The 26,843-nt window shown below is 38.8% G+C and overlaps 1 protein-coding gene across 2 annotated transcripts in view; it reads left to right on the top strand.

Annotated features, from left to right (window-relative positions):
• UNC79 (unc-79 subunit of NALCN channel complex) overlaps nucleotides 1–26,843 on the top strand; it is a 269,126-nt gene that overhangs the window by 218,897 nt on the left and 23,386 nt on the right. For both annotated transcript variants that reach the window (XM_081548126.1, XM_081548125.1), the window contains 7 exons: nucleotides 1,909–2,021; nucleotides 2,110–2,195; nucleotides 3,331–3,504; nucleotides 6,426–6,494; nucleotides 12,268–12,378; nucleotides 14,941–15,045; nucleotides 22,817–22,894. In XM_081548126.1, coding sequence (XP_081404252.1) covers nucleotides 1,909–2,021; nucleotides 2,110–2,195; nucleotides 3,331–3,504; nucleotides 6,426–6,494; nucleotides 12,268–12,378; nucleotides 14,941–15,045; nucleotides 22,817–22,894 — 736 coding nt within the window. The remainder of the gene's footprint in view (nucleotides 1–1,908; nucleotides 2,022–2,109; nucleotides 2,196–3,330; nucleotides 3,505–6,425; nucleotides 6,495–12,267; nucleotides 12,379–14,940; nucleotides 15,046–22,816; nucleotides 22,895–26,843) is intronic.

Here is a 26,843-nt window from a genome sequence, read left to right as displayed (position 1 = left end):
TTTATACCTTTTTTTGTTATCCTATTGCAAAGACTAGGACCTCCAGTACAATAATAAAGATGTGAGTGAGCATCCTTGCCTTGTTCCTAATCTGACAAGAAAATCATTTGTTATCTCACAATTAATTATGTTTACTATAGGTTTTCATAAGTGCCCTTACCCAGACAGGATGATTCCTTCTATTTCTAGTTTTCTGAGAATTTTTTTTATTATGAATTCATGCTGAATTTTGCCAAAGACACTTAAATAATGGTATGTGTTTTGTACTTTTTTCTTTAAGATATTAAATTTCATTAATTGAGTTTTGAATATCAAGTCATTTTTACATTCTTGGGATAAATTATTTGGTCACGGTCAATCATTCTTCTTATGTACAGTTGGATTCAATGTCCATGAGGACTATTGGTTTGTCCTTTTTCTTTTTATTTCTTTTATGTTCCTTCTTGGTTTTTGTTCTGTTTTATTTTTGTTTTGTTTGTAATGCTTTATCTGATTTTAGCTTTAGGGCTATGCTAGCCTCATAAAATAAACTGGGAAGGGTTCCCTCCTCTAATTTTTGAAAGAGTTTGTGAAAACTTGATGTCATTTCTTCCTGAAGAATGTTTTTGACCTATAAGTTTGAACCAGCATATCGGGGTAGACAGGCAGAAAGAGCAATTTAGGTAAAAGGGACTTTTTATGAATTATCTGTCTGGGCTCTTTGATTTCCTCTTTCTTCCTTTCAGCCACTCAGCCAGAATCATCTCTGGGAATGTCCTTTCTGATACTTTGTGAGATTTTTAATGTTTTAATCTCATTTATTTATTTATTTTTGGCCACACCATGCAGCATGTGGGGCTTCCCCAGTGGCTCAGACGGTAAAGAATCTGCCTGCAATGCAGGAGACCTGGGTTTGATTCCTGGGTCAGGAAGATCCCTTGGAGAAGGAAATGGCTACCCACTCCAGTATTTTTGTCTGGAGAACCCCATGGACAGAGGAACCTGGGGGCTACAGTCCCTGGGACACGGCTGAGTGATTAACACATGCAGTGTGAACTCTCAGTTCCCCTGCCGGGGGTTGGATCCATATGCTCCCTGCAGTTGAAGCACGGAGTCTTAACCCCCGGACTGCCAGGGAAGTCCCTTTTCTGATACTTTGGTCTAAGGAAAAAGGGCACATAATCATCTCTTGGCTCCCTGTTTTGACATGCAGAGGTGGTGCAGAGGGTAAAGGGGAAAACTGGATATATCAAAGTCCTAACCTTTTTACAAGTACCGGTTCAGAGGCCCCAAGAAAAATGTGCCTGCTCTTCCAATAGGAATGAACATCTCTCTCCCTGCATTCTTCCTTGGAGGTGCTCGCTCTCATAGCCAACGACACTTTATGGGAGGATTTTACTCATAATCTCCATCCCGAATTCTAGTCCTGACTCTGCCACCCTTTGGACTTGTAGCCTTTATTGTTGTTGTTCAGCCACCAAGTCACGTCCAATTCTTTACGACCCCTTGGACTCCAGGCTCCTCTGTCCTCCATTATCTCCTGGAGTTTGCTCAAATTGGTGTCCACTGGGTCAGTGATGCTAGCTAACCATCTCATCCTTTGCCACCCTCTTCTCCTTTTGCCTTCCATCTTTTCCAGCAGGTTGCAGGTCACTTTTACTCTCTGGACCTGGGAACCCTCATCTGCACAGCGGGGTGGCTGGAATTAGTCTGAGACCAACTCTGGCATTACCTGGTTCCCTCTTTCTAAAAGCTTATTGTTAACAGTGATTCCATGTGACTGGAATATTTCATCTCATTAATGCAAGTGACAATGGGTTATTCCGTAAGAGGACGGATGTGCATGTGAATAAATAAGTAAATAAGTTTCTGAACTCATGCTCATTGCTCCAAGATTTCTTGTTCTTTTTTCTCCGTGCTCAACCCCAGCATGATGGTCCCCGGCAATGCAGCTGGGGTGGCCAAGCAGTTCCTGCGCTGTATCTTCCATCAGCTGGCTCCCAATGGCATCTTCCCACAGCTGTTCCAGAGCACCATCAAAGGTAATTCATCCACTGGGGAGGCTGACACCACAGACGTGGCTGGTCACTGAAATGCGAACACTACTAAATCTGACCATTGACTTTCCAGATGGGACTTTTTTACGGACTTTGGCCACGTCTCTGATGGACTTCAACGAGCTGAGCTCTATTGCTGCTCTCAGCCAGCTCTTGGAGGTAGGTTTGCCTTGTCGACACTCTAAACCCCTGCTGAAATCGCTGCTGAGAAAGAAATTCAAGGTCATTTAATTTAAATATTAAAATTTTAAATGTTAAATTAGATGCTGAATAATTTAAAATGTAAAAGCATAAAAGATAAAAATGGCCAATGCATAGAATAGTCAGTTGGACACTGCTGTTTAGTGTGGATGTACTTAAAGCTTCTGGACCCCTCCACTAAGGGGTGGATGCCAGCCTCTGAGCACTCACTTTCAGCTTTCAAAATGTGTGGTGGATAAAGCCATGTGCACTGCATTATGCAACTTTAGATTCAAATTTCAGCTTCACAGCTTTGTTTATCTCAGGATCTGGGTTCAAAGTCTGCCTGTTTTCTGTATCTTAAGACTTGAAGTCAGTTCTCACCTCTACAGCTTATTCATTGTATCACTTAGAGTCTGTCTCTCTTCCTCTACTTACTAACTCTTTCAGTTAACTTGGATGGTTGACAGCTTGCCATGGAGACTTTGCTGTTCCTATAATGTGTGTGTTAATCACTCAGTCCTGTCCGTCTCTTTGTGACCCCATGGACTGTAGCTCTCCAGGCTCCTCTGTCCTTGGAACTTTCCAGGCAAGGATACTGGAGTGGGTTGACATTCCCTTCTCCAGGGGATCTTTCCAACCCTGGGATTGAATCTGGGTCTCCTGCATTGCAGGAAGATTCTTTACTGTCTGAGCTACCAGGGAAGTTTTTTAAAAGAATGGGCAAGTTTCCTGGAATTCACATTTGGAATAAGAGGAACAGCTATGGAGAATTTGTGTGTATGTTAATCGCTATTGGTAGAGATACTAGCAAGCATCATTCACTCTGTCTTCTGAACACCTGACCACGCCAATTGTAGATCCTGGAAAGATATTTCCAGTTTCTTGCTCACGTTTCACCTTTTCTCACTGGGTCAAAAATCACAGTCCCCCCTACCCCCAAGTTTCTGTAGATTAGTCCATTTTTCTCTGTACTCCTGCCAGGTACAAAGCTTACACACAACACATGTTTGTAACGTGAGTATATGATTTTAAAAAACTGATCTTCACCAAACAGCTGTCTGAATTCCCACACCATTTCAGCAGTTGATTGCCTATGCTTTTGTGTTTTTAGGGTCTAAATAACAAAAAGAATTTACCAGCAGGGGGTGCTATGATACGCTGTTTGGAAAACATTGCTACCTTCATGGAAGCGTTGCCCATGGATTCTCCTAGTAGCCTCTGGACCACGATCAGCAATCAGTTTCAGACATTTTTTGCCAAGCTGCCTTGTGTTTTACCTCTGAAGGTAAGCTGAACCCAGGATTTCATTTTAAATCACTTCCTTACTGTTTGCAGGCCTCCTGGTCTGGGAAGATTTAATGTTTCCTTAAGGGCTAGAAGAAATCTCTGTTAGCCAGAGAGTAGAAAGTGTTGTTGAGATTTTTTTCTCCAAATGTTGCAGAGTGACAGTAATATTCAGTGGGCATTCTGACTTAGTGATTTCATGTTTCCAGTTGATTAAAAAATAAAAAGTTCAGGAAGACATTAGTAGATTGTGTTTATCTAGAAATGTTCTGAAATGGATATTAAATAAATTTGTAAGTAAATAGTTTCATCTGAAAGGAGACCAGACATATAATGTAAAGCTTCAACTTTAGAGAATTATCTAAACTTTTGTGTTAGTGAATAAAGTACTTGCAAGACCAAGATGATATTTCTGTTTGATGGCTTTATTCCTGTCCCTGCCCTCACTCCCTACCCAGCGCCATGCCACCCTCCAAGAATACCACACAATTATCTAGCTGGAAATCTGGTAGCCTAAGGAACATTTTCAACATGAACCCATTCAATGCAAAGACAGAATAGTATACTGTTAAAACTGGAAGAGACCTATAAACACCATCCTTTTCTATACTCCCATTTTCCAGATGGAGAACTGCAAATTCAGATAGTGGCAGTGAAAAGATCAGAACTCAAGTCTTCTGACTAGTGTCCTTTCCACTAGTGGACTCTTTGAGTCATTCTTGGGCAAAAAGTGAATTGAAGGCATGCAGGTCTCCATAGCAGGGAGAAAAGAGGTGGCTGGCAGTGACCACCCTTATGTCTTTGAACCACATGGGTTCCACAAGCTTTTTGTGCTTTATCCAGATCACAGATGAAAATATTCAACTCACAACAAAATAAATCACTTGTTGATCTGCCAAGTGAAGTTACATGTTGGCAGCACCACTTCTGAAATGAGTATTACATATATGTAACATGTTTTGTTTTGTTTTTTAATCCAGCCACCTCTGATAATACATTTTTCTTAATTGGCAGATTTGGAAAATATGACCTTCAATAATGTCTGTAAGGATGATAATTCAGGGACCCTTAGCTTGGTGTGTTCTGCTTTCTGAGTCTGAAATTACCGTGAGAAGCAGGAATACTGAGATCTTTAGCATCTCTCATGTTCTCTGATCCTTGTCTATCCAGAAATCTGAAGTAGTTGAATAAATCCAAGCAAAGAGGATGAATACCTTGAAACTATGTATGTATATAGCTACTGTACAGATACACTTAGGAATACAAGTGCATGCATTTAACAAGACCACATGGATCCTCTCTAGGACCAGAGAGCCGGTCAGGGCCATTCATTGCTTAAGAGCCACACATTGGTAGAGAAGGGGTGAGGGGCAGGCACGGCAAATTTGTAAGCCTAATTTATAGCAGTCAGCCCGGTTCAAAGGGACCCTGACTGCAAGGTAAAAGAGTAGAGTGGAGTGAGATGAGAAGGAGAATTGAGATTCTTGAGAACTAGAAAGCACATCCTTTCTAACGGGATCAGCTGCTACTAGATTCCAGTCAGTTGTTATTTGAGAATGCCTTCCTCGTGTTGCTCATTTCCCCACATTTTCCAGGATGTTTCCTGACTTCCTTCGTAGGTCGGCTTCCCTGGTGGCTCAGACAGTAAAAGCATCTGCCTACAATGTGGGAGTCCTGGGTTCGATCCCTGGGTGGGGAAGATCCCTGGAGAAGGAAATGACAACCCACTCTAGTACTCTTGCCTGGAAAATCCTATGGAGAGAGGAGCCTCATAGGCTACAGTCCATAGGGTCGCAAAGAGTCGGAGATGACTGAGCGACTTCACTTCACTCCACTTCGTAGGTCACCATGGGGACCTGATGAGCAGCTGGTTTTCGGCCCCTGGTTTAAAGTAATGTTACATCAACCCCTATGGGTATTGAGCAGATTAAATAGAGCAATGGTTTTCTTAGACAGTTCTTGTGAAATGCTTTCAGAATTTATCTAAAAACTCACCCTGCTGGATTCTATCTGGGCGCTTCCTCTGACCATCCTGTTTTGTATTTAATCTCTGGGGAAAAGATTAAGCCATTGAGAGACTTTCTATAGTTTGTTCTCATCAATTTAGAGAAGTGGATTTCAAACTTCAGTGTGTATCAGGGTCCCTAACACTTGCTAAAAGTCTAATTCCTGGGCCTTATTCTGAGAACTTCCAGTTCAGTAGGGTTGTGACCTGAGGGTTTGCATTCCAACTAGTTTCCAGGTAATACAGATGCTGCTAGTCCACGCATCACACTTGAAGAACCACTGACTTTGTTTATACTGTCTTAAAGAGATTAATAGTCTACACAACTGCAGAGATCTGCTGTTGCGATATCATTAACCATGTTAAATAATATCATTGCTTATTCTTGCTATAACATTTTTCCCCCAATCCCAAAACATATTATTTAAAAAGTACATTTTGATGTGGAATCGTGCCAAAATACAGTGCTGCTTGATTTGTGAGGCATGGTTTTCTTTTGTAGAAATTTTACTGCTTTCCCCCAGGTGTTTGTTATGTCTTTTAGTAGCAGAGAAAGGACAGATTAAACATTCTTTATTTGGATTAATAACTCCAATGATTTTAAATTTATCTAAATAGGTTTTTTATTTCAACATAGCCTTTCACAAGTCACTCTACCTCTTTAGAACTGGGCGCATTTAATATCAATTAATATTATTTAATTGTTTAACTGTTTAATGAATTGCTTAATTAAATTTTTTAAAGCTAAGAATTCTTTTTTTTTTTTTCCCCAACATGAATGTATGACATGGAAACCTGTAAGGAGGCAGATATATTTCAGATATTTTTCCTAACATAAATTTGCTTGGAGAAAATATATGAAGCAGAAGATGTATTAAGAAGAGTACTGACTTTTGGTTTTTTGTATCTGTTCACAGTGTTCTTTAGACTCCAGTTTGAGAATTATGATTTGCCTCTTGAAGATACCCTCTACCAATGCCACAAGGGTATGTATGTTTCAGAAAAACATAACTAGTTGGTTATGCAGTTATTTTTTAAATTGCTTTTTATTGGAGTAAAGTTGCTTTCAGTTCAGTTCAGTTCAGTGGTTCAGCCGTGTCCGACTCTTTGCGACCCCATGAATTGCAGCACGCCAGGCCTCCCTGTCCATCACCAACTCCCGGAGTCTACCCAAACCCATGTCCATCGAGTCGGTGATGCCATCCAGCCATCTCATCCTCTGTCGTCCCCTTCTCCTCCTGCCCCCAATCCCTCCCAGCACTAGGGTCTTTTCCAATGAGTCAACTCTTCGCATGAGGTACAAGGTAGCTACTAGAAGTACCAAGTAGTTACTAGATGTACCAAGAAGGCACATCCCTTGTAACTTTTTACTTTGACTGTGCTTGCATAGATTCAAGGAAAACTGCAAAGGTATTATTTAGTCTAGTCTGTTCATTTAGAGATAAGGAAACAGGATCAGAGAAATGAAATGTCTTGACCAAGGTCACATAGCTGGTTAATGGAAGATTTGAGACTTGAATCTAGGTTCTTTGAGTTCAAGATTTTTGTCTGTAGTACTGTACTGTCCCATTACTATGCTGCTTTACTAGATAAAAGAGCAAGTTTCTATATAGGTTCAATCCAGGTTTCTTTTTTTTTTTTTTAACCAGTAAGGATGTATTATGTATCAATACAGATATAGTCCTCTCGCCAGTCATCCATTATTAGTGTTTCAAGGCAACAGCATTTATACAGAGCAAAGAATACTGAATTGATAGTACTATTTTAAAGAGTGTCTTTAAGATTTTCTGTATGGAAAGCACTACATGGTTCCTATGGGTAATATAGATAACAAACATAATTCCTATCCTCAGGGGCAGCTAACATGTAATGAATTCATTTTTGTATCCATAAGGAAAAGGACCCCAAAATGCACAAAATATTTGACATAGTCATTCTTTTCCTCAGAATCTATTCTAAAGAAGCAAATGCAAATTTCATGCAAAAATATATTTATTGAGATCTTTTTATATAATAAAATCTGACTTGTGCCGTTAAGATGGATCTATATGAAGAATTAAATAGCATTGGAAATTTCAGATATTACTATCTTAACAAAATGTATTATTACATCTGTGTAAGATTTCAACTGAGTAAACTGGTATGTAAAGAAGAAGAGAAATATATCAAAATGTTATGATGGGCATATGGAGGACTTATTTCCTTATCTTTACTTTTCTACAGATCCTGCATTTGCACACTGAGCATGCGTTACTTTTATAATCCAGACAGTTATGACCACAGAGTTTGAGAAGTAGTGGAAATTGCAGCAAGGAATTCCTTTGGAGTCCAATTAAAATCCTGTCTTCCCTATAGAGCAATTCTCTCTCTGGAAGATTGCCCCGGAATTTGAGTTTGAGTTCCATTCAATAGCTGTATGGCCTTAGGCAAGTTACTTGCCTACTTAAGTGTCTCAGCAGCAGAATGGGGATATTAAAGCTTCAGAGATGTGCAGATCATAACTAACAGTGATGAGAGGCTTGCTGTTGCCAAGTGCTTTACGTACATCATCTTCTTTAATTCTCACAGCAATATTGAGATAGGGGTCATTATTATCCTTATTTTACTTGGGAGAAAATAAAGTCTTGAGATGTTAAATCACATATTTGAAGTCACAGAGAGCTAAAGTTTGCTTTTTGTGTAAAATTCTAGAGGTTGTGTCATTAATTATTATAATATATTGTCTCCCCAGGATTTTTATAAAAATTTTATAAATGATGAGATAAATGATATAAAAGCATCTAACTCTGCCTGATACTTAGTGGGTACTCAAGAAATGTTTCCAAATGACTTAAGAAAGCATATGGATCTATAACTGACTCTTTATGGGTTGGATTCAGAAGGGAAAGTGAAAAATGACAATGTTTTCCTGGTAAACATTGGTAGGAATCTGGGTCCTGATGAGTTTTTTACCCAAGATGCATGGGTCATGGTGGAGAGGTCTGACAGAATGTGGTCCACTGGAGAAGGGAATGGCAAACCACTTCAGTATTCTTGCCTTGAGAACCCCATGAACAGTATGAAAAGGCAAAAAATAGGACACTGAAAGATGAACTCCCCTGGTCGGTAGATGCCCAATATGCTACTGCAGATCAGAGAAGAAATAACTCCAGAAAGAATGAAGGGATGGAGCCAAAGCAAAAACAACACCCAGTTGTGAATGGGACTGGTGATAGAAGCAAGATTTGATGCTGTAAAGAGCAATACTGCATAGGAACCTGGAATGTTAGGTCCATGAATCAGGGCAAATTGGAAGTGGTCAAACAGGAGATGACAAGAGTGAATGAACATCAACATTCTAGGAATCAGTGAACTAAGATAGACTGGAGTGGGTGAATTTAACTCAGATGACCATTATATCTACTACTGTGTGCAGGAATCCCTTAGAAGAAATGAAGTAGCCATCATGGTCAATAAAAGAGTCCTAAATGCAGCACTTGGATGCAATCTGAAAAACAACAGAATGATCTCTGTTCATTTTCAAGGCAAACCATTCAATATCATGGTAATTCAAGTCTATGCCCCGACCAGTAATGCCAAAGAAGCTGAAGTTGAACAGTTCTATGAAGACCTACAAGACTTTCTAGAATTAACACCCAAAAAAGATGTCCTTTTCATCATAGAGGACTGAAATGCAAAAGTAGGAAGTCAAGAAACACCTGGAATTACAGGCAAATTTGGCCTTGGAGTACAGAATGAAGCAGGGCAAAGGCTAATAGAGTTTTGCCAAGAGAACGCGCTGGTCATAGCAAACACCCTCTTCCAACAACACAAGAGAAGACTCTATACATGGACATCACTAGATGGTCAACACCAAAATCAGATTGATTATATTCTTTGCAGCCAAAGATGGAGAAACTCTATACAGTCAGCAAAAACAAGACCAGGAGCTGACTGTGGATCAGATCATGAACTCCTTATTGCCAAATTCAGACTGAAATTGAAGAAAGTGGAGAAAACCACTAGACCATTCAGGATGACCTAAATCAAATCCCTTATGACTATACAGTAGATGTGAGAAATAGATTTAAAGGACTAGATCTGATAGACAGAATACCTGATGAACTATGGATGGAGGTACATGACATTGTACAGGAGACAGGAATCAAGACCATCCCCAAGAAAAAGAAATGCAAACAAGCAAAATGGCTGTCTGAGGAGGCCTTATAAATAGCTGTGAAAAGAAGAGAAGCCAAAAGCAAAGGAGAAAAGGAAAGATATATCCATTTGAATGCGGAGTTCCAAAGAATAGCAAGGAGAGATAAGAAAGACTTCCTCAGCGATCAATGCAAAGAAATAGAGGAAAACAATAGAATGGGAAAGACTAGAGATCTTTTCAAGAACATTAGAGATACCAAGGGAACATTTCATGCAAAGATGGGCTCAATAAAGGACAGAAATGGCAGGGACCTAACAGAAGCAGAAGATATTAAGAAGAGGTGGCAAGAATACACAGAAGAATTGTACAAAAAAGTTCTTCACAACCCAGACAATCACAATGGTGTGATCACTCAGCTAGAGCCAGACATCCTGGAATGTGAAGTTAAGTGGGCCTTAGAAAGCATCACTATGAACAAAGCTAGTGGAGGTGATGGAATTCCAGTTGAGCTATTCCAAATCCTAAAAGATGATGCTGTGAAAGTGCTGCACTCAATATGCCAGCAAATCTGGAAAAATCAGCAGTGGCCACAGGACTGGAAAAGGTCAGTTTTCATTCAAGTTCCAAAGAAAGGCAATGCCAAAGAATGTTCAAACTACCGCACAATTGCACTCATCTCGCACGCTAATAAAGTGATGCTCGAAATTCTCCAAGCCAGGCTTCAGCAATACGTGAACCGTGAACTTCCAGATGTTCAAGCTGGTTTTAGAAAAGGCAGAGGAACCAGAGATCAAATTGCCAACATCTGCTGGATCATCGAAAAAGCAAGAGAGTACCAGAAAAACATCTATTTCTGCTTCATTGACTATGCCAAAGCCTTTGACTGTGTGGATCACAATAAACTGTGGAAAATTCTGAAAGAGATGGGAATACCAGACCACCTGACCTGCCTCTTGAGAAACCTGTATGCAGGTCAGGAAGCAACAGTTAGAACTGGACATGGAACAACAGACTGGTTCCAAATAGGAAAAGGAGTATGTCAAGGCTGTATGTTGTCACCCTGCTTATTTAACTTATATGCAGAGTACATCATGAGAAATGCTGGGCTGGAGGAAGCACAAGCTGGAATCAAGATTGCTGGGAGAAATATCAATAACCTCAGATATGCAGATGACACCACCCTTATGGCAGAAAGTGAAGAAGACCTAAAGAGCCTCTTGATGAAAGTGAAAGTGGAGAGTGAAAAAGTTGGCTTAAAGCTCAACATTCAGAAGACTAAGATCATGGCATCCGGTCCCCTCACTTCACAGCAGATAGATGGGGAAACAGTGGAAACTGGCTGACTTTATTTTTTGAGGCTCCAAAATCACTGCAGATGGTGACTGCAGCCACGAAATTAAAAGATGCTTACTTCTTGGAAGGAAAGTTATGACCAACCTAGATAGCATATTAAAAAGCAGAGAAATTACTCTGCCAACAAAGGTCCTTCTAGTCAAGGCTGTGGTTTTTCCAGTGGTCATGTATGGATGTGAGAGTTGAACTATAAAGAAAGCTGAGTGCCGAAGAATTGATGCTTTTGAACTGTGGTGTTGGAGAAGACTCTTGAGAGTCCCTTGGACTGCAAGGAGATCCAACCAGTCCATCCTAAAGGAGATCAGTCCTGGGTGTTCATTGGAAGGACTGATGCTGAAGCTGAAACTCCAATACTTCGGCCACCTGATGCGAAGAGCTGACTCATTGGAAAAGACCCTGATGCTGGGAAGGATTGGGGGCAGGAGGAGAAGGGGACGACAGAGGATGAGATGGCTGGATGGCATCACCGACTCAATGGACATTGGTTTGGGTGGACTTGGGGAGTTAGTGATGGACAGGGAGGCCTGGCTTGCTGCGGTTCATGGGGTCGCAAAGAGTTGGACACGACTGAGTGACTCAACTGAGCTGAATAGTCCTTTGGTACTTATATGCAAGGGCAGTTTTTGCTACTTAACTGAGATGACAGATTTCTAGAGGAGCTAGGTCTGATGAGCTAGGGCTTCCCTGATAACTCAGATTGTAAAGAATCTGCCAGCAATGCTGAAGACCGTGGTTCGATCCCTGCGTCAGGAAGATCCTCTGGAGAAGGGAATGGCTACCCACTCCAGTATTCTTGCCTGGAGAATCCCATGAACAGAGGAACCTGATGGGCTATAATCCTTGGGGTTACAAAGAATTAGACATGACTGAGCAAATTTCACTTCACATCACTTAGGTCTGATTAACTCATAAATGCCTAAAGGTTCAGAAAAATAGAGCGGGAGATCCTAGCACAGATATCGCAGAGTCTTGATTGCTTGGGGGTGGGTATGAGGATAAGATTAGAGTTAGGTTGGTTTATAAGTAATGCCACTTGGAAAGATGGATTTTTTTGAGCAATAAAATGATTAAATCATGTTCTTTGAGCTACTGATTGAAGATTCAGTTCTTGTTACACCAACCAGTTTGCTACAGTAGCCACCTGGCAATAGATTTTAAGTTAAAGAATGATCCTTATTAGTTAAAGTGTCATTAGACTTTCATTCCTTTTTTTTTTTCTTTCATGAAAGAAGCAGCAATTGATTTTTTTGGCCCCAATCTCATTGCAGAGTTTGTTGGAACCATTTTCAAAACTGCTCAGCTTTGTAATTCAGAATGCCATCTTCACGTTGGCCTACCTGGTGGAGGTGTGTGGCTTATGTTACCGAGCCTTCACTAAGGTAAGGTTGCATGTTTTTGTGTGTCCTGGGAAACTGAAAACTGGTAGAAACATATTCTTTCTAATAAGTATCAAATCTTTCTTAGGTGAGTTGCCTCAATATAGTTTAAAATGAATAATTCTGCTGAGGTCTAATAAAAATCATTAGAAGGAAACACTGTGTACACACAAATATATAACCTGTATGTTAAATGTGCAGATTTGGAGAACTGAGGGTCAAATGGTTTATAGGAGAAGAGGTATTTTGAATGAAATGAAATAATGGTCTAAATGACCTCTAATGTCTGTTTCAAGTTCACCAGTCCATGTGCTGGGCAAGTCATCAGCACATATCAATTTTATACCCAAAGTAGAAAAGTATCAGCTTGTTATTTGTAAAAGCCAGTGGAAAGCTCCTTAATTCTCATCATTTGTCTGTCTCCCCAGTTCTGGGTTCTTGGTCTCTGAGATTGTAATCTCATCTTTTGTCGTCTTGCTTTGATAATGGTTTCTCTATTGCATTATCTTTAGTATCCCCTGCCCCACTGAGGAAGTGGAAAAATGCTGTTTGCCCCATGCATATAGCAGCCTTGTTGGTGCTGGAAATGCAGAAGGCGGGTCAAATAGAGAGCGTGTCTGTCCTTAGAACAAAGTGTCAATGTTACTTCTCTGACTTCCAGATTATCCAAGTTTATTTTCAGTGGGGTTTCTGTTTCTGCTGTTCCCTCTGAAACATTCAGAATACTCCTTTATTCATGTTGTTCACTTCTACAGGCCCTTTATTTTCTCATAAAAATCTAATTTTATATCAAGGTTTTCATTCTATTTAAAACACTCGTCTTCTTTCTTACCATCGTGTGTCCATTCCGCCATGTTAAGTGTTTTGTGACAATCTTCTGTTTAATCTTCCTGACTGTAAACTATTTATTACTCTGCCTGGAGCAATATGTTTTCTAACTACTGAAATAATCAATATTTTTTTCTTCTTTTAAATTCTTCCTGAAAAATAGCTTCATTTTCTTTTTTATCCACTTAAGAAAATAGATCTATAAGACAGTACCAAATGCAATGAAAAGATATTCTATTTTTAGAATTCACTTTATTTCTTAAATTTCTTTATGTGTGATTTGTTTAAATTACACATGTATATTTAGAGGAAGACCCATAATAAGTTTGTACTTTCTATGTTGTGTACTATAAGTATTGATTACATCAGACCTTCCACTATTTTGAATTCAAGATATTCTTGGTTTTGAATATTCATCATGCATTATATCCCCTCAAAATCTGTCATAGCTTTAGTGGCCAGTCATTTCTTGTCATCTACCCTTCCTTATTCTGCAACTCAAAATGACAGTTAGTTGTAGAAAGCTTTGATCTAGGGTGTTCCCACATCCTTTATAGATAATGAAAAACTATAAGAAATAGTTAAAGAAATAGCAGTATCTAATTGAGTCTTTTCCCTTATTTAATCAAAAGAAAAGGCATGGAAAGGTAAGCGCTCTGGAGACTTTTCTATTAGGCATTCAGGCAAGCTTGATAACTTGACAGCTGTCCCACTTAAAATGCTGGAAGTGCAGGATGAAATGTAATAAACATGATTTTAAATATATAGCTAATTTTATCAGAATGAAAGGAGCAAAAATGAAGAGAGAATTGAGAACCAGAGTGATAAGTATATAAACTGATACTGTAGTAGTCTTGGGTTAGGGAAATTGACTGTCTTGGTAAACTTAGTAGCTTGAAATTTTTGTTTTTAATTGAAATATAGTTGATGTTGGGCTTCCCTGGTGACTCAGTGGTAAATAATCTGCCTGTCATTGCAAGAGACTTGGGTTTGATCCCTGGGTCAGGAAGATCCCCTGGAGAAGGAAATGGCAAACCACCCCCGTATTCTTGCCTGGGAAATCCCATGGACAGAGGAGCCTGGCAGGCTACAGTCCATGGGATTATAATGGTGGCGTACATATGTAGTAAAGGTGTTAAAATATACAAGGAATAATAAGCACCAGATACAAAATAGTGGCTATTTCAAGGAAGGGAAAAAGAAAAGAGAGAACTGTGTAGGTAGTAGCTTCAACTATTTCTGTGATGCTTGACTTATGATGAAAAATGTTAAAAGATGGATAATGGGTATAAGATATATTCCATCTATTTTTCTGTATGCTTGAAATGGTCCACTTAAAAAGTAAGTTTCTTTAGAGAGAATATGAGACCCTTTCAACAGTGTTAAATATTTCTAAATCATTTTCTATTGAAAAAAGTTCTTCTAGATTTTTTAGTTTCTACATCCTTGGACATATCCTTTATGAGTAAGAATCAAATCCTATAGTTTCAGTATTTAATAGATAGCCAATCTTTTTCTTATCCATTAAATTATGTGTTCTCAGTGCTTCACTAAACTCATTACAAACACAAAAATGCCTTCTTTCATTTTGAGTTTATTTCTTCAGGACAGTTCATTATGCATTTTTAAGCAGTGTTTTTTATTTCTGATCTGTGAATCTTTTGGAAGCTCTTTTGACATAGATCTCCTCTAATTGAATTTTCAGAAGTCACTTACCTTCTTTTTTGTTTTATTTAGGAGCGGGATAAATTCTACTTGTCTCGTAGCGTTGTTCTAGAACTCCTTCAGGCCCTGAAGCTCAAATCTCCTTTACCAGATACAAACCTCCTTCTGCTTGTCCAGGTAGGCTTATGCCTCATTTACAACACTTTGCATGAAATTCACTCAACATTTAGAAAATTTAAGGAAGGTGTGGGGCATATGCATAAATTAAATATCTCTGCCCAGAAATGAGAAATATCTTATATGAGCCATTATCTATCTATTACTATGCACTTGGCACTTACACTGGCTAACAAAAGACCCCAAAAAAGGATATTTATTTTGTTCCTACTGTGGAACTAGTTCTGTGAGAGATGTAAGAAGAAGAATGAAACAATAATCTGTCCTCGATAGTCCAGGAGGTTGGAGGGATAGACAGTAATGGCTACTAGAGTTGAAGTGGGTCTAGTGAAGCCAAAAATGGGAGAAGAGGCTAAGATCTGATTGTAGTGTAATATGAGTATGGGTGGGTCACCAAATCTCTGTGAAGCAGAAGGGAAAGTGAGGGTGGGCCCAGCAAGATGTGGGCAAATGGCAGGACAGACAGTCCAACCAGGGAGGGAGGTGGGTGTGAAGAACCAATACCCATAGGAACACTGAGGCAGGTTGTGAGGGGAGCTTGAACACATACCAGGCAGGCACGAGAGAACCTTCAAAGATGCATGCTTTTTGTTGGGGGGCTCCAGCTCTCATTCTTGGCATGCTTAGCTCAACGTCTTAGGTGAGACTATGGTTAGTGCCACGAGAGAGAAAGAGAGGTAGGTAGATAAAGTCCTAGGGAAGTTGAGAGCAGGAGGCATCCTGTCTTGCATGGTGTGAAATTAAGGATGACTTCATGAAGAAAGTGGCATTTGGCAGTTGAACTGGGTCACAAAGGACTGGTGGGTGCAGACAAAACTCTTTACCTGGGGTTGGAGTTCAAAACCAGAGGCTGACTGTCTTCAAGCAATAAAGAGAGGTTTCAGCAGAAAGATGGTATAAATTTAGGAATAACCACATAAGTATGGGATTGAGAAAAAGGCTGGCCAGGCCAGGGGTGTCAGTCCATGATCTGTCCCAGGATCTCTTACCCCAAAGGTTCAGGCTAGTTAAGGTCTTTATCATGAGCTACAGCTAGGGTCAGGGTCACAGTCAGACTGCCTTTGTGCAAAGTGCCTAGGAACTGGGTCAGAGCTATTTCAATTCTCCCTGCTGGGCACTATCACCAAGCCCTGAGTCTGAACCTACAAGATTGAGGTTAAATGACTGAGGGGAAATAGGAGCTTGATATTAAGGAACTGGACAGATTTCCCTGAATTTTAGGTACCTTGGGTGCAATTTAGAAAGATGAGAGAAAAGGGAATATTAATGGAGCACCTATTATGTGCCAGACAATATGCTGGGGCTTTATATACCCCCCTCACTTAATCCTTACAAACACGTGAGGAATTGGTTTTGTATCATGGATGAGGAGATTGAGGCTCAGAGATCACACAAGATCACCCAGCTGGCATAAATAGCATAAGCATCTGACCACAGGGTCGAATCAGCAATTAATAATCCAGTAGTTATGTACGGATGTGACAGTTGGACCATAAAGAAGGCTGAGCACTGAAGAATTAATGCTTTCGAGCTGTGGTGCTGGAGAAGACTCTTGAGAGTCCCTTGGACAGCAAGGAGATCAAACCAGTCAATCCTAGAGGAAATCAACTCTGAATATTCATTGGAAGTGGTGATGCTGAAGCTGAAGCTCCAGTAACTTTGGCCATCTGATGTGAATCACTGACTCATTGGAAAAGACCCTGATGCTGGGAAAGACTGAAGCCAGGAGGAGAAAGGGGAGACAGAGGATGAGATGGTTGGATGGCATCACCAACACAATGGACATGAGTTTGAACAAACTCTAGGAGATAGTGAAGGACAGGGAAGCCTGACCTGCTGCATTCCATGGGGTTGCAAAGAGTTCAACATGACTTAGCAACTGAACAACAATGACAACAGGTTCTAATCAATATAGAGCCCAGCCTAGTTAGGCTCTGTCCATCCCCTGCCTAGATGACCATAATGGCACTTAGCTTTTTGCACTGTCTTCATTTCTCTCTATGTCAATCCAGTCTTCTAACCTAAGGCTACCTAGAAGGATTTTGCTAAAGGTCTGCTTTTCTTCAGATCACTCTGTGCATCGAAAACCTCCAGTGACCCTGAAGTACCTGAATCATCAAGATCTTCCATCATCTGGCCATATTTGATTATTCAGCATTATTTCCCATTACAAATGCTTATTGACCATCTGTCTTGGGCTAGGTTCTGGGGATATAGAGATAGAAAGACACAGGCACTATCCAGATAACATGCTAACCAGTACACTGAAAGTCTGTATAGTATATGAACTACTGCAGAGGAGAGAGTGGCCAGCTCAGAGTGGGAGGTGAAGGAAGGTTTATTAAGCCAATATGAGCCCTGACCTGGCCCAGGGGCTGCAAAAACAGAGATGAAAAAGTCATGGCCTCTTCTGGGAGTTTCCTGTCTGATAGGTGAAGTTGACATCTAAATAAAAACTCTCAACGTAGTGCAATGGGTACAGTAGCAGTTGTGTGTGCTGCGTAAGGAATTGGTGTAGAAAAGGGACTGTGTGTTTTTGAAGGATGTGCAGAAGTTTGGGGGTTTACCTGGGAGAAGAAGAGGAACACCCTTGTCATTAACCATTTAATATCCACTAACTGGTCCCTCCCCCCACCCCACCTCATTCTACTAATCCTTGGGATAAAAAGTGAGTTTTTGTCAATGGTTCAAAATTTAATAAAAAAGTGGGTGTTCTTTCAGTGAAGAAGGGTCTTTAAAGAGCTTTCCCAGGCACTATGATGCTTTCAGAGAAGAGTGATGGCTAGAAAGTGACAGTCGTGGATGCTGGGTATGACATGGTCTGAGTGAAATGGCTCCATTGTACCAAGATGCTGGAGAGCCCAAGAGGAGACAGAAGCTGCGCTCAACCAGGAACTATGTGTTTCCCCAAGGAGAGACAGGCCTGAGTCTCTTCCAGTGGGTTGCCATTGGCAAGTCCCTCCTTCTCCCTCATCAACAGCAACACCACTTTTGAGTACAAGCAACTTGGATGCAAACTGACCATAAAGGTTAATAGGATCAACACTGGTTTGGAGGAGAGGGCAGGTGAACTAGGCTTAGTGAAATAGCCCATGAGAGATTTAGGGCCAGCAGGGTGACAGTGTCTGGAAGTTACTTGCTTCTGATTGAGTTTAGGTTGGGGACCTGCCACCTTAAAGCAGCCTCGGTTCCCAGGCCCTAAAGGTGATACCCTGTGGGCGTCAGAGGCTGTTCCCTTGAGTGCTGTCAGTTTTTAAGCAGTGCAGATCTGTGTGGCTGATCTTCTTGGGTGCTAGCACCTCACTCTGTGACTGCAGCTGGGGGCTGGGTTTTTCTGTGAAGTACGTTAGCTGGCCGTAATAAGCACTTGTCACAAGACAGCGAAAGACACTGACAGTTTAAATTGCTCAGTACTTAAGGAAACCATGAAAACAGTGATTATTTCATTAAAGCTAGGTGAATAAATAACAAAAAACAAATTATGTTTAGGAAGAAAGAAGGCAAGAAAAGTAAATTCTTCTGTGTATTTTGGATTCTCTCATGCCATTTTAAACGTGTACATTTTCGTCTTTAAAACAAATACATATTTGTCATTGAGTCATTATGTTAAATTTCAAAAATAAAATTGTAAAATTATTTAGATCAGAGAGATATCTGGGGGGGATGTTTTGATATCACATCCATGAGAAACAGCCTTGTGAATAATATCTAAGCCTTCTCCACCAAAAAGTATTAAACACCATATCATTTTGAAGTAATGTATCCTTGTTATATAAACTCTCAGAATGAAAACCATTTTAATTACTGAGAGAAATAAAAGTGAGGCATACCTTAAGCAAGAAAAAACAGAAATAGTTCCCTTTCCCCCCTGTGGTTCCTGGCTAAATCATGGAGAAAAGGCCTCCATGGGGCCACTCATGGAATAAGGGAGAAGCATCTTCAGTCTCTCTACAGGAAATGGTGCACCTTTCTGTTGGGTTTCCCTGTTCCTTTTTCTCTTGCCCTTGACAAATGTTCAAGTGGATAGCAGAGGTGACCGTCTGTTCTCTGGTAGCTTCTCTTAAACCAGAGACATTAGCATGGAGTCAGCAGCTTTCCCCTTTTCTGATGGGCAATGTCAGCTCCTGGCACCTGGAAGATCAGATTCACAGCACGGACAGAAAATGTGTCTGGGGCAGACGGTCTTTTCCTTCTTGGATATCATGACCAGCATGTCAGGGCACTGGAGGTGACTTTGTTTAACTGAAAATGCAACTTGGAAAAAAGAAAAGAAAGTAACAGTTGGAAGGAAAAAGTCCTCTGGTGGGAAGGGGGAAGGGGAGGAATACATTAGAAGTTTGGGTTTGACAGGTACACACTGCTACATTTAAAATAGATAACCAACAAGGACCTACTGTATAACATAGGAAACTCCACTCAATATTCTGTAGTAACCTAAACAGGAAAAGAACTGGAAAAAGAATAGATAGAAATTCACCTTGCTGTACACCTGTAGCTAACATAAGATTGTTAATCTACTGTACTTCAATATAAATTTTTTATAAAAAGAATGATAAAGTCTTAAAAGTAGAGAAAAAGTCACCTGGTGATCCATCATGAGTGGCCTGTGTCCCATTAGTGAGAAGATTCAGTTGGTCAAACCTTGAATTTATCATTCATTCTTTCACCCCGCAGGAAACCTCTGGGATAATCCCTCTACTACTCCTCTGATTAATAATTTAGTAGATAGATGGGTTCACAGAGAGGGGGCTGTTTATAATTCTTTTCATGGGTAAACCATACTTTTGTTATTTACCGAACACTCTGGTAGTAAGAGTGTCCCTTTAAAGGATAGTGGAACACTTGCCCAAGGGATGCAGGGTTATTCAAGTTCTAAACATTTCAAGGCAGAGACAGGTACCAATCTGGTTTTCGATTTCTAGAACTTCTTTCTAGAAGCCTGACACTATGGGAAATCTCCCAGCTGGCTATATTATTTTTACCCAGCCATAACTTCCATTATTTGTTTTAACTTGCAAATAAAATCGTGCATATTCAGTCGCTTTAGTCATGTCTGACTTTTTGCAGCCCCATGGGCCGTAGCCCACCAGGCTCCTCAGTCCATGGGATTTTCTCAGCAAGAATACTGGATTCTTTACTGCTGAGCCATCTGCAATTCAGGAGACACAGGAGACGCAGGTTGGATCTTTGGGTTGGGAAGATCCCCCCTGGAGGAGGAAATGGCAACCCACTCCAGTATTCTTGGCAGGAAAATCCCATGGACTATGGTCCAAAGGGTCACAGAGTCAGCCATGATTGAGTGACTGAGCACACATAAAATCAAGGAGACCTGGGTTGAATCCCTGGATTGGGAAGATCCCCTGCAGAAGGGAATGGCTACCCACTCCAATAGAATTGCCTGGAAAATTCCATGGACAGAGGAGCCTGGCAGGCTACAGTTCATGGGGTCACACGACTGAGCAACTGTCACTTTCACTTAAATATTCAAGTGGATATTTTTTTGAAAAGAAAAAGAGTTGTGGAGACAGGAAAGAATTCTCCAAACAATCTTCTATTGTTGAACATCAAGGCAGTGTTCTCCTTTTACACTTTGTACAGATGCCCTGTCTTGTTTTAATTCAGATCTGTTGATGTTTTTGCTTTCACTTAGAACATTCTCTCTTCTGATGGTGTGCTATAGAAATTTTACATGAAATAGGATGTTATTATTGTTCTCAAGATGGATTTGAGTTTTCCTAATAGAGTAACTCATTGAAAGCCACCATAAAAATCTATATAAACTCAAATCGAAAAGAATTTTCTCAGTTCTTATGTGTCAAGAGTAGACATTCTGCTGAAGTGCATGGAACACTCCCACAGTGTGGGACATACCTGCATATTCAAGCTGTGAGAAATCATGTGGGTGAAAGGTTTTCTTTTAAAGATAGTTTAGTTGTGGGCTGGAGGACAAAGAAACAGCAGAGGTATGGCTGTTGTTTTTAATTCCCAGTTACTACTTACGTGGGGTTATTAGTATTAGTTGAGTTAGTAATAATCTGATCACTCTTTGGAGTGAGAGGTAGAGATACTATTTTGAGGATCATTTTGATGATGATTTTAGTAATTACACTTAATGGGTATTGTGGGTTTTTTTGTATTCTTTTGTATTCATTTGGGAGTGTATTTTTCAGTGGCGTATTTCTGTCTTAAAGGATAGAATTCTTCCTTCTATAGCCATCATCCTTTCCCCCTCTGATTTAAGTTACATCTTTATATTTTGAACCACTCTCTAAAATCATAATGGAGTTTTTCAGTTGGCAGCTATATAAAATGAAGATGGAAAGTTTATTAAGATTTTAGTTGTACATCTTATGTAAAATTACACTGGATGAAAAGACATTGATAAAAAATAATAGATGATTTTCACGGCTTATATACTTTTATGCCTTTTAATACACTAGACTCTCTGAGACACCTCTGTAATTTTAGAATTTTTTTTATTAATCCTGACTTCTAAAATTAGCTGTTGGCTCTTACAGATCAGATATTTGAATTTGCCTCAAATATTTTTAAACTAATTTTTATTGGAGTCTAGTTGCTTTACAATGTCATGTTAGTTTCTAGTGTATAGCAAAATGAGTCAGACATATGTACACATGTATCCCATCCCTTTTGGACTTCTTTCCATTCAAGTCACCATAGTGCATTAAGTAGATTTCACTGTGCTATACACAGATTCTCAATAATTATCTATTTTGTGCATAGTATGAATAGTGTATATGTGTCAATCCCAATCTCCCAATTCCTCCTACCACCTCTCTTCTCGACAGAGGATGAGATGTTTGAATGGCATCTCTGACTCAACGGACATGAGTTTTAACAAACTCCAGGAGATGGTGAAGGACAGGGAAACCTGGTGTGCTGCAGTCCATGAGGCCACAGAGTCTCACACAACTGAGCAGCTGAACAACAACAAAACCATTAATAAATAGTTGGGCATTGCATTCGCTGGGGAAACACCTGTAAAAATCTGTAATGAAGCATATTAAATTGTAATTTGGCAAATCCATCCTTGCCATGAGCTTGAGTCATCCCTGATCAACCATTTTATTTCACAAACTCTTGCTGAGCCCCTCTGAGGTGTCAGGCAGGAAGCTAGTGCTGGAGGTGAAGTGCATCCATGTGTGGCCTCAAAGAGCTTGTAATGAGTTGAAAAATAGACGCATAGATCATTGCAACCTGATGTGATGACTGTTGCGGTGGGAATGTGTGAAAGTTTTATGTGGGGGACAGAGCAGAAGTCAGGGGTCATTATCAGCACAGAGGACAGTGTGAAGGACATGGGACGAGAAAGAACAGATACTGAGGGGTCTCAGAGGGAACGAAACAAGTATAATACTCACTTTGGGGTTGATTGTTTTTCTGTTTTCATCATAATAATGATAAAAGTCTGGAAAATCCATGAAAGTTCAGAAATTGTCAAAAAGTGCCAAAGAATAAATAGCATGACTTCAAAGTAAATATGACTATATTGACATCATTCCTTTCTTCCTTGACTAAATGCACCGTTTCAGTGTTACACAACTGTCTGGGTAAAATGAGAGTCTCTGTGTTAATCACAGTACTATGATTCTGAATTTCTGGTAGGAGTGAACTTTCATGACTAGCAAGTCCCATATATCCAGGGCCATAAAGTAAAAACTAGTGAATCTAAGCAAAGTTAATAAAATTATAAATTACTATTACTGTCCAAGTGCTCTTAAAAATAATTATCCTTTCAATTTCTTATTAGTTTATTTGTGCAGATGCTGGAACCAAACTAGCTGAGTCAACAATCCTGAGCAAGCAGATGATCGCCTCTGTACCTGGAGTAAGTCCCGAATGAATTAATTATCTACATTTTCTATTTCTGCTCATTTCCTAATTCGGCAAATAGGCATTTTTGGCCTATATCCTGGTTCACTTTTGATAGAACGAACACTGTAAAAATTTTAAACATATTAGAATCTTGTTTAAAAGAGCACTGATGAAAATTTAAATTAATCTCTGCCCCTGGAAACTTTTAATTCCAGGAAACATGAATAAAATTGAAGCATCCAGTTAAGGAAAGAAATTATCAGACATACAAAATAGATTTGATTAAAGTTCAATTTTTCCCAAGTCAATTTTCTTATACTGGCTCCTGTTAGCCAATTTGATTTAACTACTGCCAGAAAGAAATAAGCGTTGTAATACCTTGTTTTCCTTTATAATATTTCCTCTGAAAATTAAAAAAACTTCTGTTATCGTTAACTAGTGAACTATTTGGTGAAATATGTTAAGATTCTCATAGATGGGACTGGATATCAGAAACCACAATAACTTATTAAAGCAAGGTTATTTCAACAAACTGAGAAACTTTAGAGATTTAAATTGTTAGTGGGAAAAGGTCATTTAAATTTTCAACAAAAATATTTTGAGATAAAGGGTCACATAATCTTCTGCCCTAAAATAAGAACTGTATTGTTTTAGGAAAATTTCCCATGTTTTGATCTACTTCAGTATCATAATTTGTTTATTCCCATATTGTTGGATATTGGATTGGCCAAAAAGTTCATTTGAGTTTTTCCTTAAGATGTAATGGAAAAACCTGAATAAACTTTTTGGCCAACCCAATACTTTCTAGTTTCTTTGCTAGTACAGAATAGCATAGTATATAACATATATACAAAGATCCTCTTTATGTTTATTTTGAGTGATATTCTTGGTATAAATTCCTTGGTCAGTGAGCAGGAATATCTTCATAGTACATATTCACAAGACGTTTTCATTAATTTATATTTGTAAGTATACCAGTTTTGTCCATAGAACACTAAACATTACTTCAATTCTTTTTTGATATAGAGCAATATGAGAGAGGAAAAAATAACAATCATTCAACTCAGAGATAATTTTACTGCTAACATATTAATGAGTTTTCTTTCTTCTTTTTCTGCGTATATTTGTTTAAACATAGTTGAAACCATAATATAGATGAAGCTTTGGCTTCATATGTCTTAAGCATTTTCCCCAAAGTGATGTTAGCTCATATGAATGCACCATATAACAATAGTTGATAATATGGATTTTGATTCATAACAGAGTTAGGGAACTGACATTTACTAGCTGTGTGATCAAGAAAGTTATTTAATCCATGATTCTTTGATTTATGTTATCTGTAGAATGGGCTATAACAGGGCATAAGGTCGAAGTTGAGGATTGAATGAGATAATGCATGTAAAGCACATTCGCATGGTGACAAACATAGTAAGTGCTGTGTGAACATTAACTATTGAAAATAATATTAATGGAGGTGCAGGGACAGGACTGTCATGTTTAAGGGCACAAACATAATGAGCAGTAAATAAGTCCTAGAGATATAATGTGAGTACAGTGAATATAGACTACAATATTGTATTATAATAATCAAACTTGCTGAAAAACTAAAAGTTATTCCTACCAAATAGAAAAGATAATTATGTAATGTGATACAGGTGCTAATTATCACTACAAGGACAATCATATTACAATATGTAAGTGAATCAAATTGACATGTTGTACACCTTAAATTTATACATAGTTATATCTCAAATATTTTTCAATAAAAAACAAAACATACCTAACAGTTTAAAAAATACTATTAACAAGCACTAGGTATTGTTGGATATTTTAGTTATTTTCATATTCTACAATTGTAATTAATGTGTAATAAGCATCTTTGTGCTTAAATCTTTGTTCATATTTTAGACTATTTTTTATAATAGATTTCTGATAGTAGAATTAATAGACTTTGGGTTTTTTTAAGGGTTCTTGATAATAGTTGGGGCAATGCAAGATGCTATGAGATAAAAATCCCAGTTCTTAGTGACTTAGCTCAAAAAAGTTTATTGTTTTCTCATGTGAAATTTAAAAGGCTGTCCTGATTAGGAAAGGGAGGAGGACTTTCACATGAATGCACAGAGGTCGGGGTTTCTTCTGACAGGTGCAGTCCTCTGTAATCAGCTGGTGATTGGGGAAAGAGGAGAGCTGATAGTACACGGAAGGTTTTCATGGATCAGGTCTATAAGTAGTGCACATTTTTCCTACTCATGTTTCATTGGCTAGAACTCAGTCACATGGCCACACTTGACTGCAAAGGAGGATGGGAAATGTGGTCTAGTGCATCCTAGGGAAAAAGAAAAATGGTTCTGTGAGTAGCTGGCCAGTCTCTGCCCAGTAGTCACTGGTTTCCTTGTTTAATTGTCTAAACTTCAATAATTGCCTGGAGAATCCCAGGGACGGTGGAGCCTTGTGGGTTGCCGTCTATGGGGTCACACAGAGTCGGACACAACTGAAGCGACTTAGCAGCAGCAGCAGCAATATTTGCTACCTATGTGGTAGCTAAAAAATAATATCCCTAATATATAAAGGTTTATTGAAATCAACAAGTAAAAGACAAATATTCCAAACCAATAAAATAGCAAGTTATAGATCTACATATAGAACCCTTTCCAATGATCAATAAGCCACTCAAAATAAATCTTTTACCCTGACTAGCAATCAGTGAACTGTAAATTAATATAAAATATAAAATATTTAAAATATAAAAATTAAAACCATCTTGCATATCAACAAGTTTTTCCTAACATTGAAACTCACTGATGATGAAGTAAAACAAGCATTCTTATAAGATCCTGGTGGTAGTCAGTCTTGCTGAAGAATGTTGTGACAATCTATTTCTAGGTACATGTTTGAGAAAATAAATATAGAATTATCTATAAGCACAGAAAGCAGCATTTAAAATAGCAAAAATATAGAAACAAAATTAATGTGCAACATTAGGATATTATTTAAATAAAATAAGGTACATCTTCCCTGTTTGCTCAGTAGTAAAGAATCTGCCTGCAATTCTGGAGACACGGGTTTGAATCCCTAGGTTGGGAAGATCCCCTGGAGAAGGAAATAACAATCCACCTCAATATTCTCGCCTGGGAAATCCCAGAGGAGCCTGGAGGGCTGCAGTCCATGGGATTGCCAAAGAGTTGGACATGACTTAATGACTAAACAGCAGTAACAGCCCATCTATAAGATGGACTATTATGTGGACCAAATCAAATTTAAGAATATTTAATTGGAAAATATTTATGATGGATTTAATTTAAAAGCAGATTAGAAGAAAATAATCTCAATCTTATAAAAATTTTATATGTGTGTATGTTATATGCATTAAAAATATTTGGAAGGAATTATAGCAGTGGCAAATTCAGAGGTGAAGAGCAGGAATTAGGATTATGGCGATTTTTCTTAATTTATATTTTTCAAGTTTTCTGCATTGAACACATGTTATCTTTATAATTCAAGAAATGTAAATATTATGGCCATTTTTCTTTTTCTTAATTTATATTTTCCAAGATGTCTTCACTGAATGTGTGTTATCTTTATAATTTAAGAAATGTAACTTTAAAATCAGATACAACTTTTGAGGAAAAATTGGATACGAATCACTTCAATTCATGTTTTTGAGATTAGAGTATGTTTTCAACTCATTTATCATCAGCTTTCCCGTTGAAATAAAATTAGGTCTTCTGAAACAAGCTGAGCTTGTCTCTGTGTTTTTTTATTTTTAAAATAACATGCTAAGATTATACTTAGGTTTTGCAAAGTAAAAAAATTATGTGGTTTATTTTATAACTGGCTCACTGAAGTTATCCTGGCTAGAAAGTGTATTGTAAGACTTTTACTAGATGTAGTTACTCTAGAGCAAAAGTAACTGGCAATAGTAAATTCTTTCCTCTCACATTTTTGAAATTCAAAGGTAAAAG

Source organism: Giraffa tippelskirchi, chromosome 12 (assembly GCF_054371585.1).
Source record: "Giraffa tippelskirchi isolate mGirTip1 chromosome 12, T2T-mGirTip1v1.2.pri, whole genome shotgun sequence".
NCBI lineage: Eukaryota > Metazoa > Chordata > Mammalia > Artiodactyla > Giraffidae > Giraffa > Giraffa tippelskirchi.
This window is presented reverse-complemented; position numbering and strand designations above follow the sequence as displayed.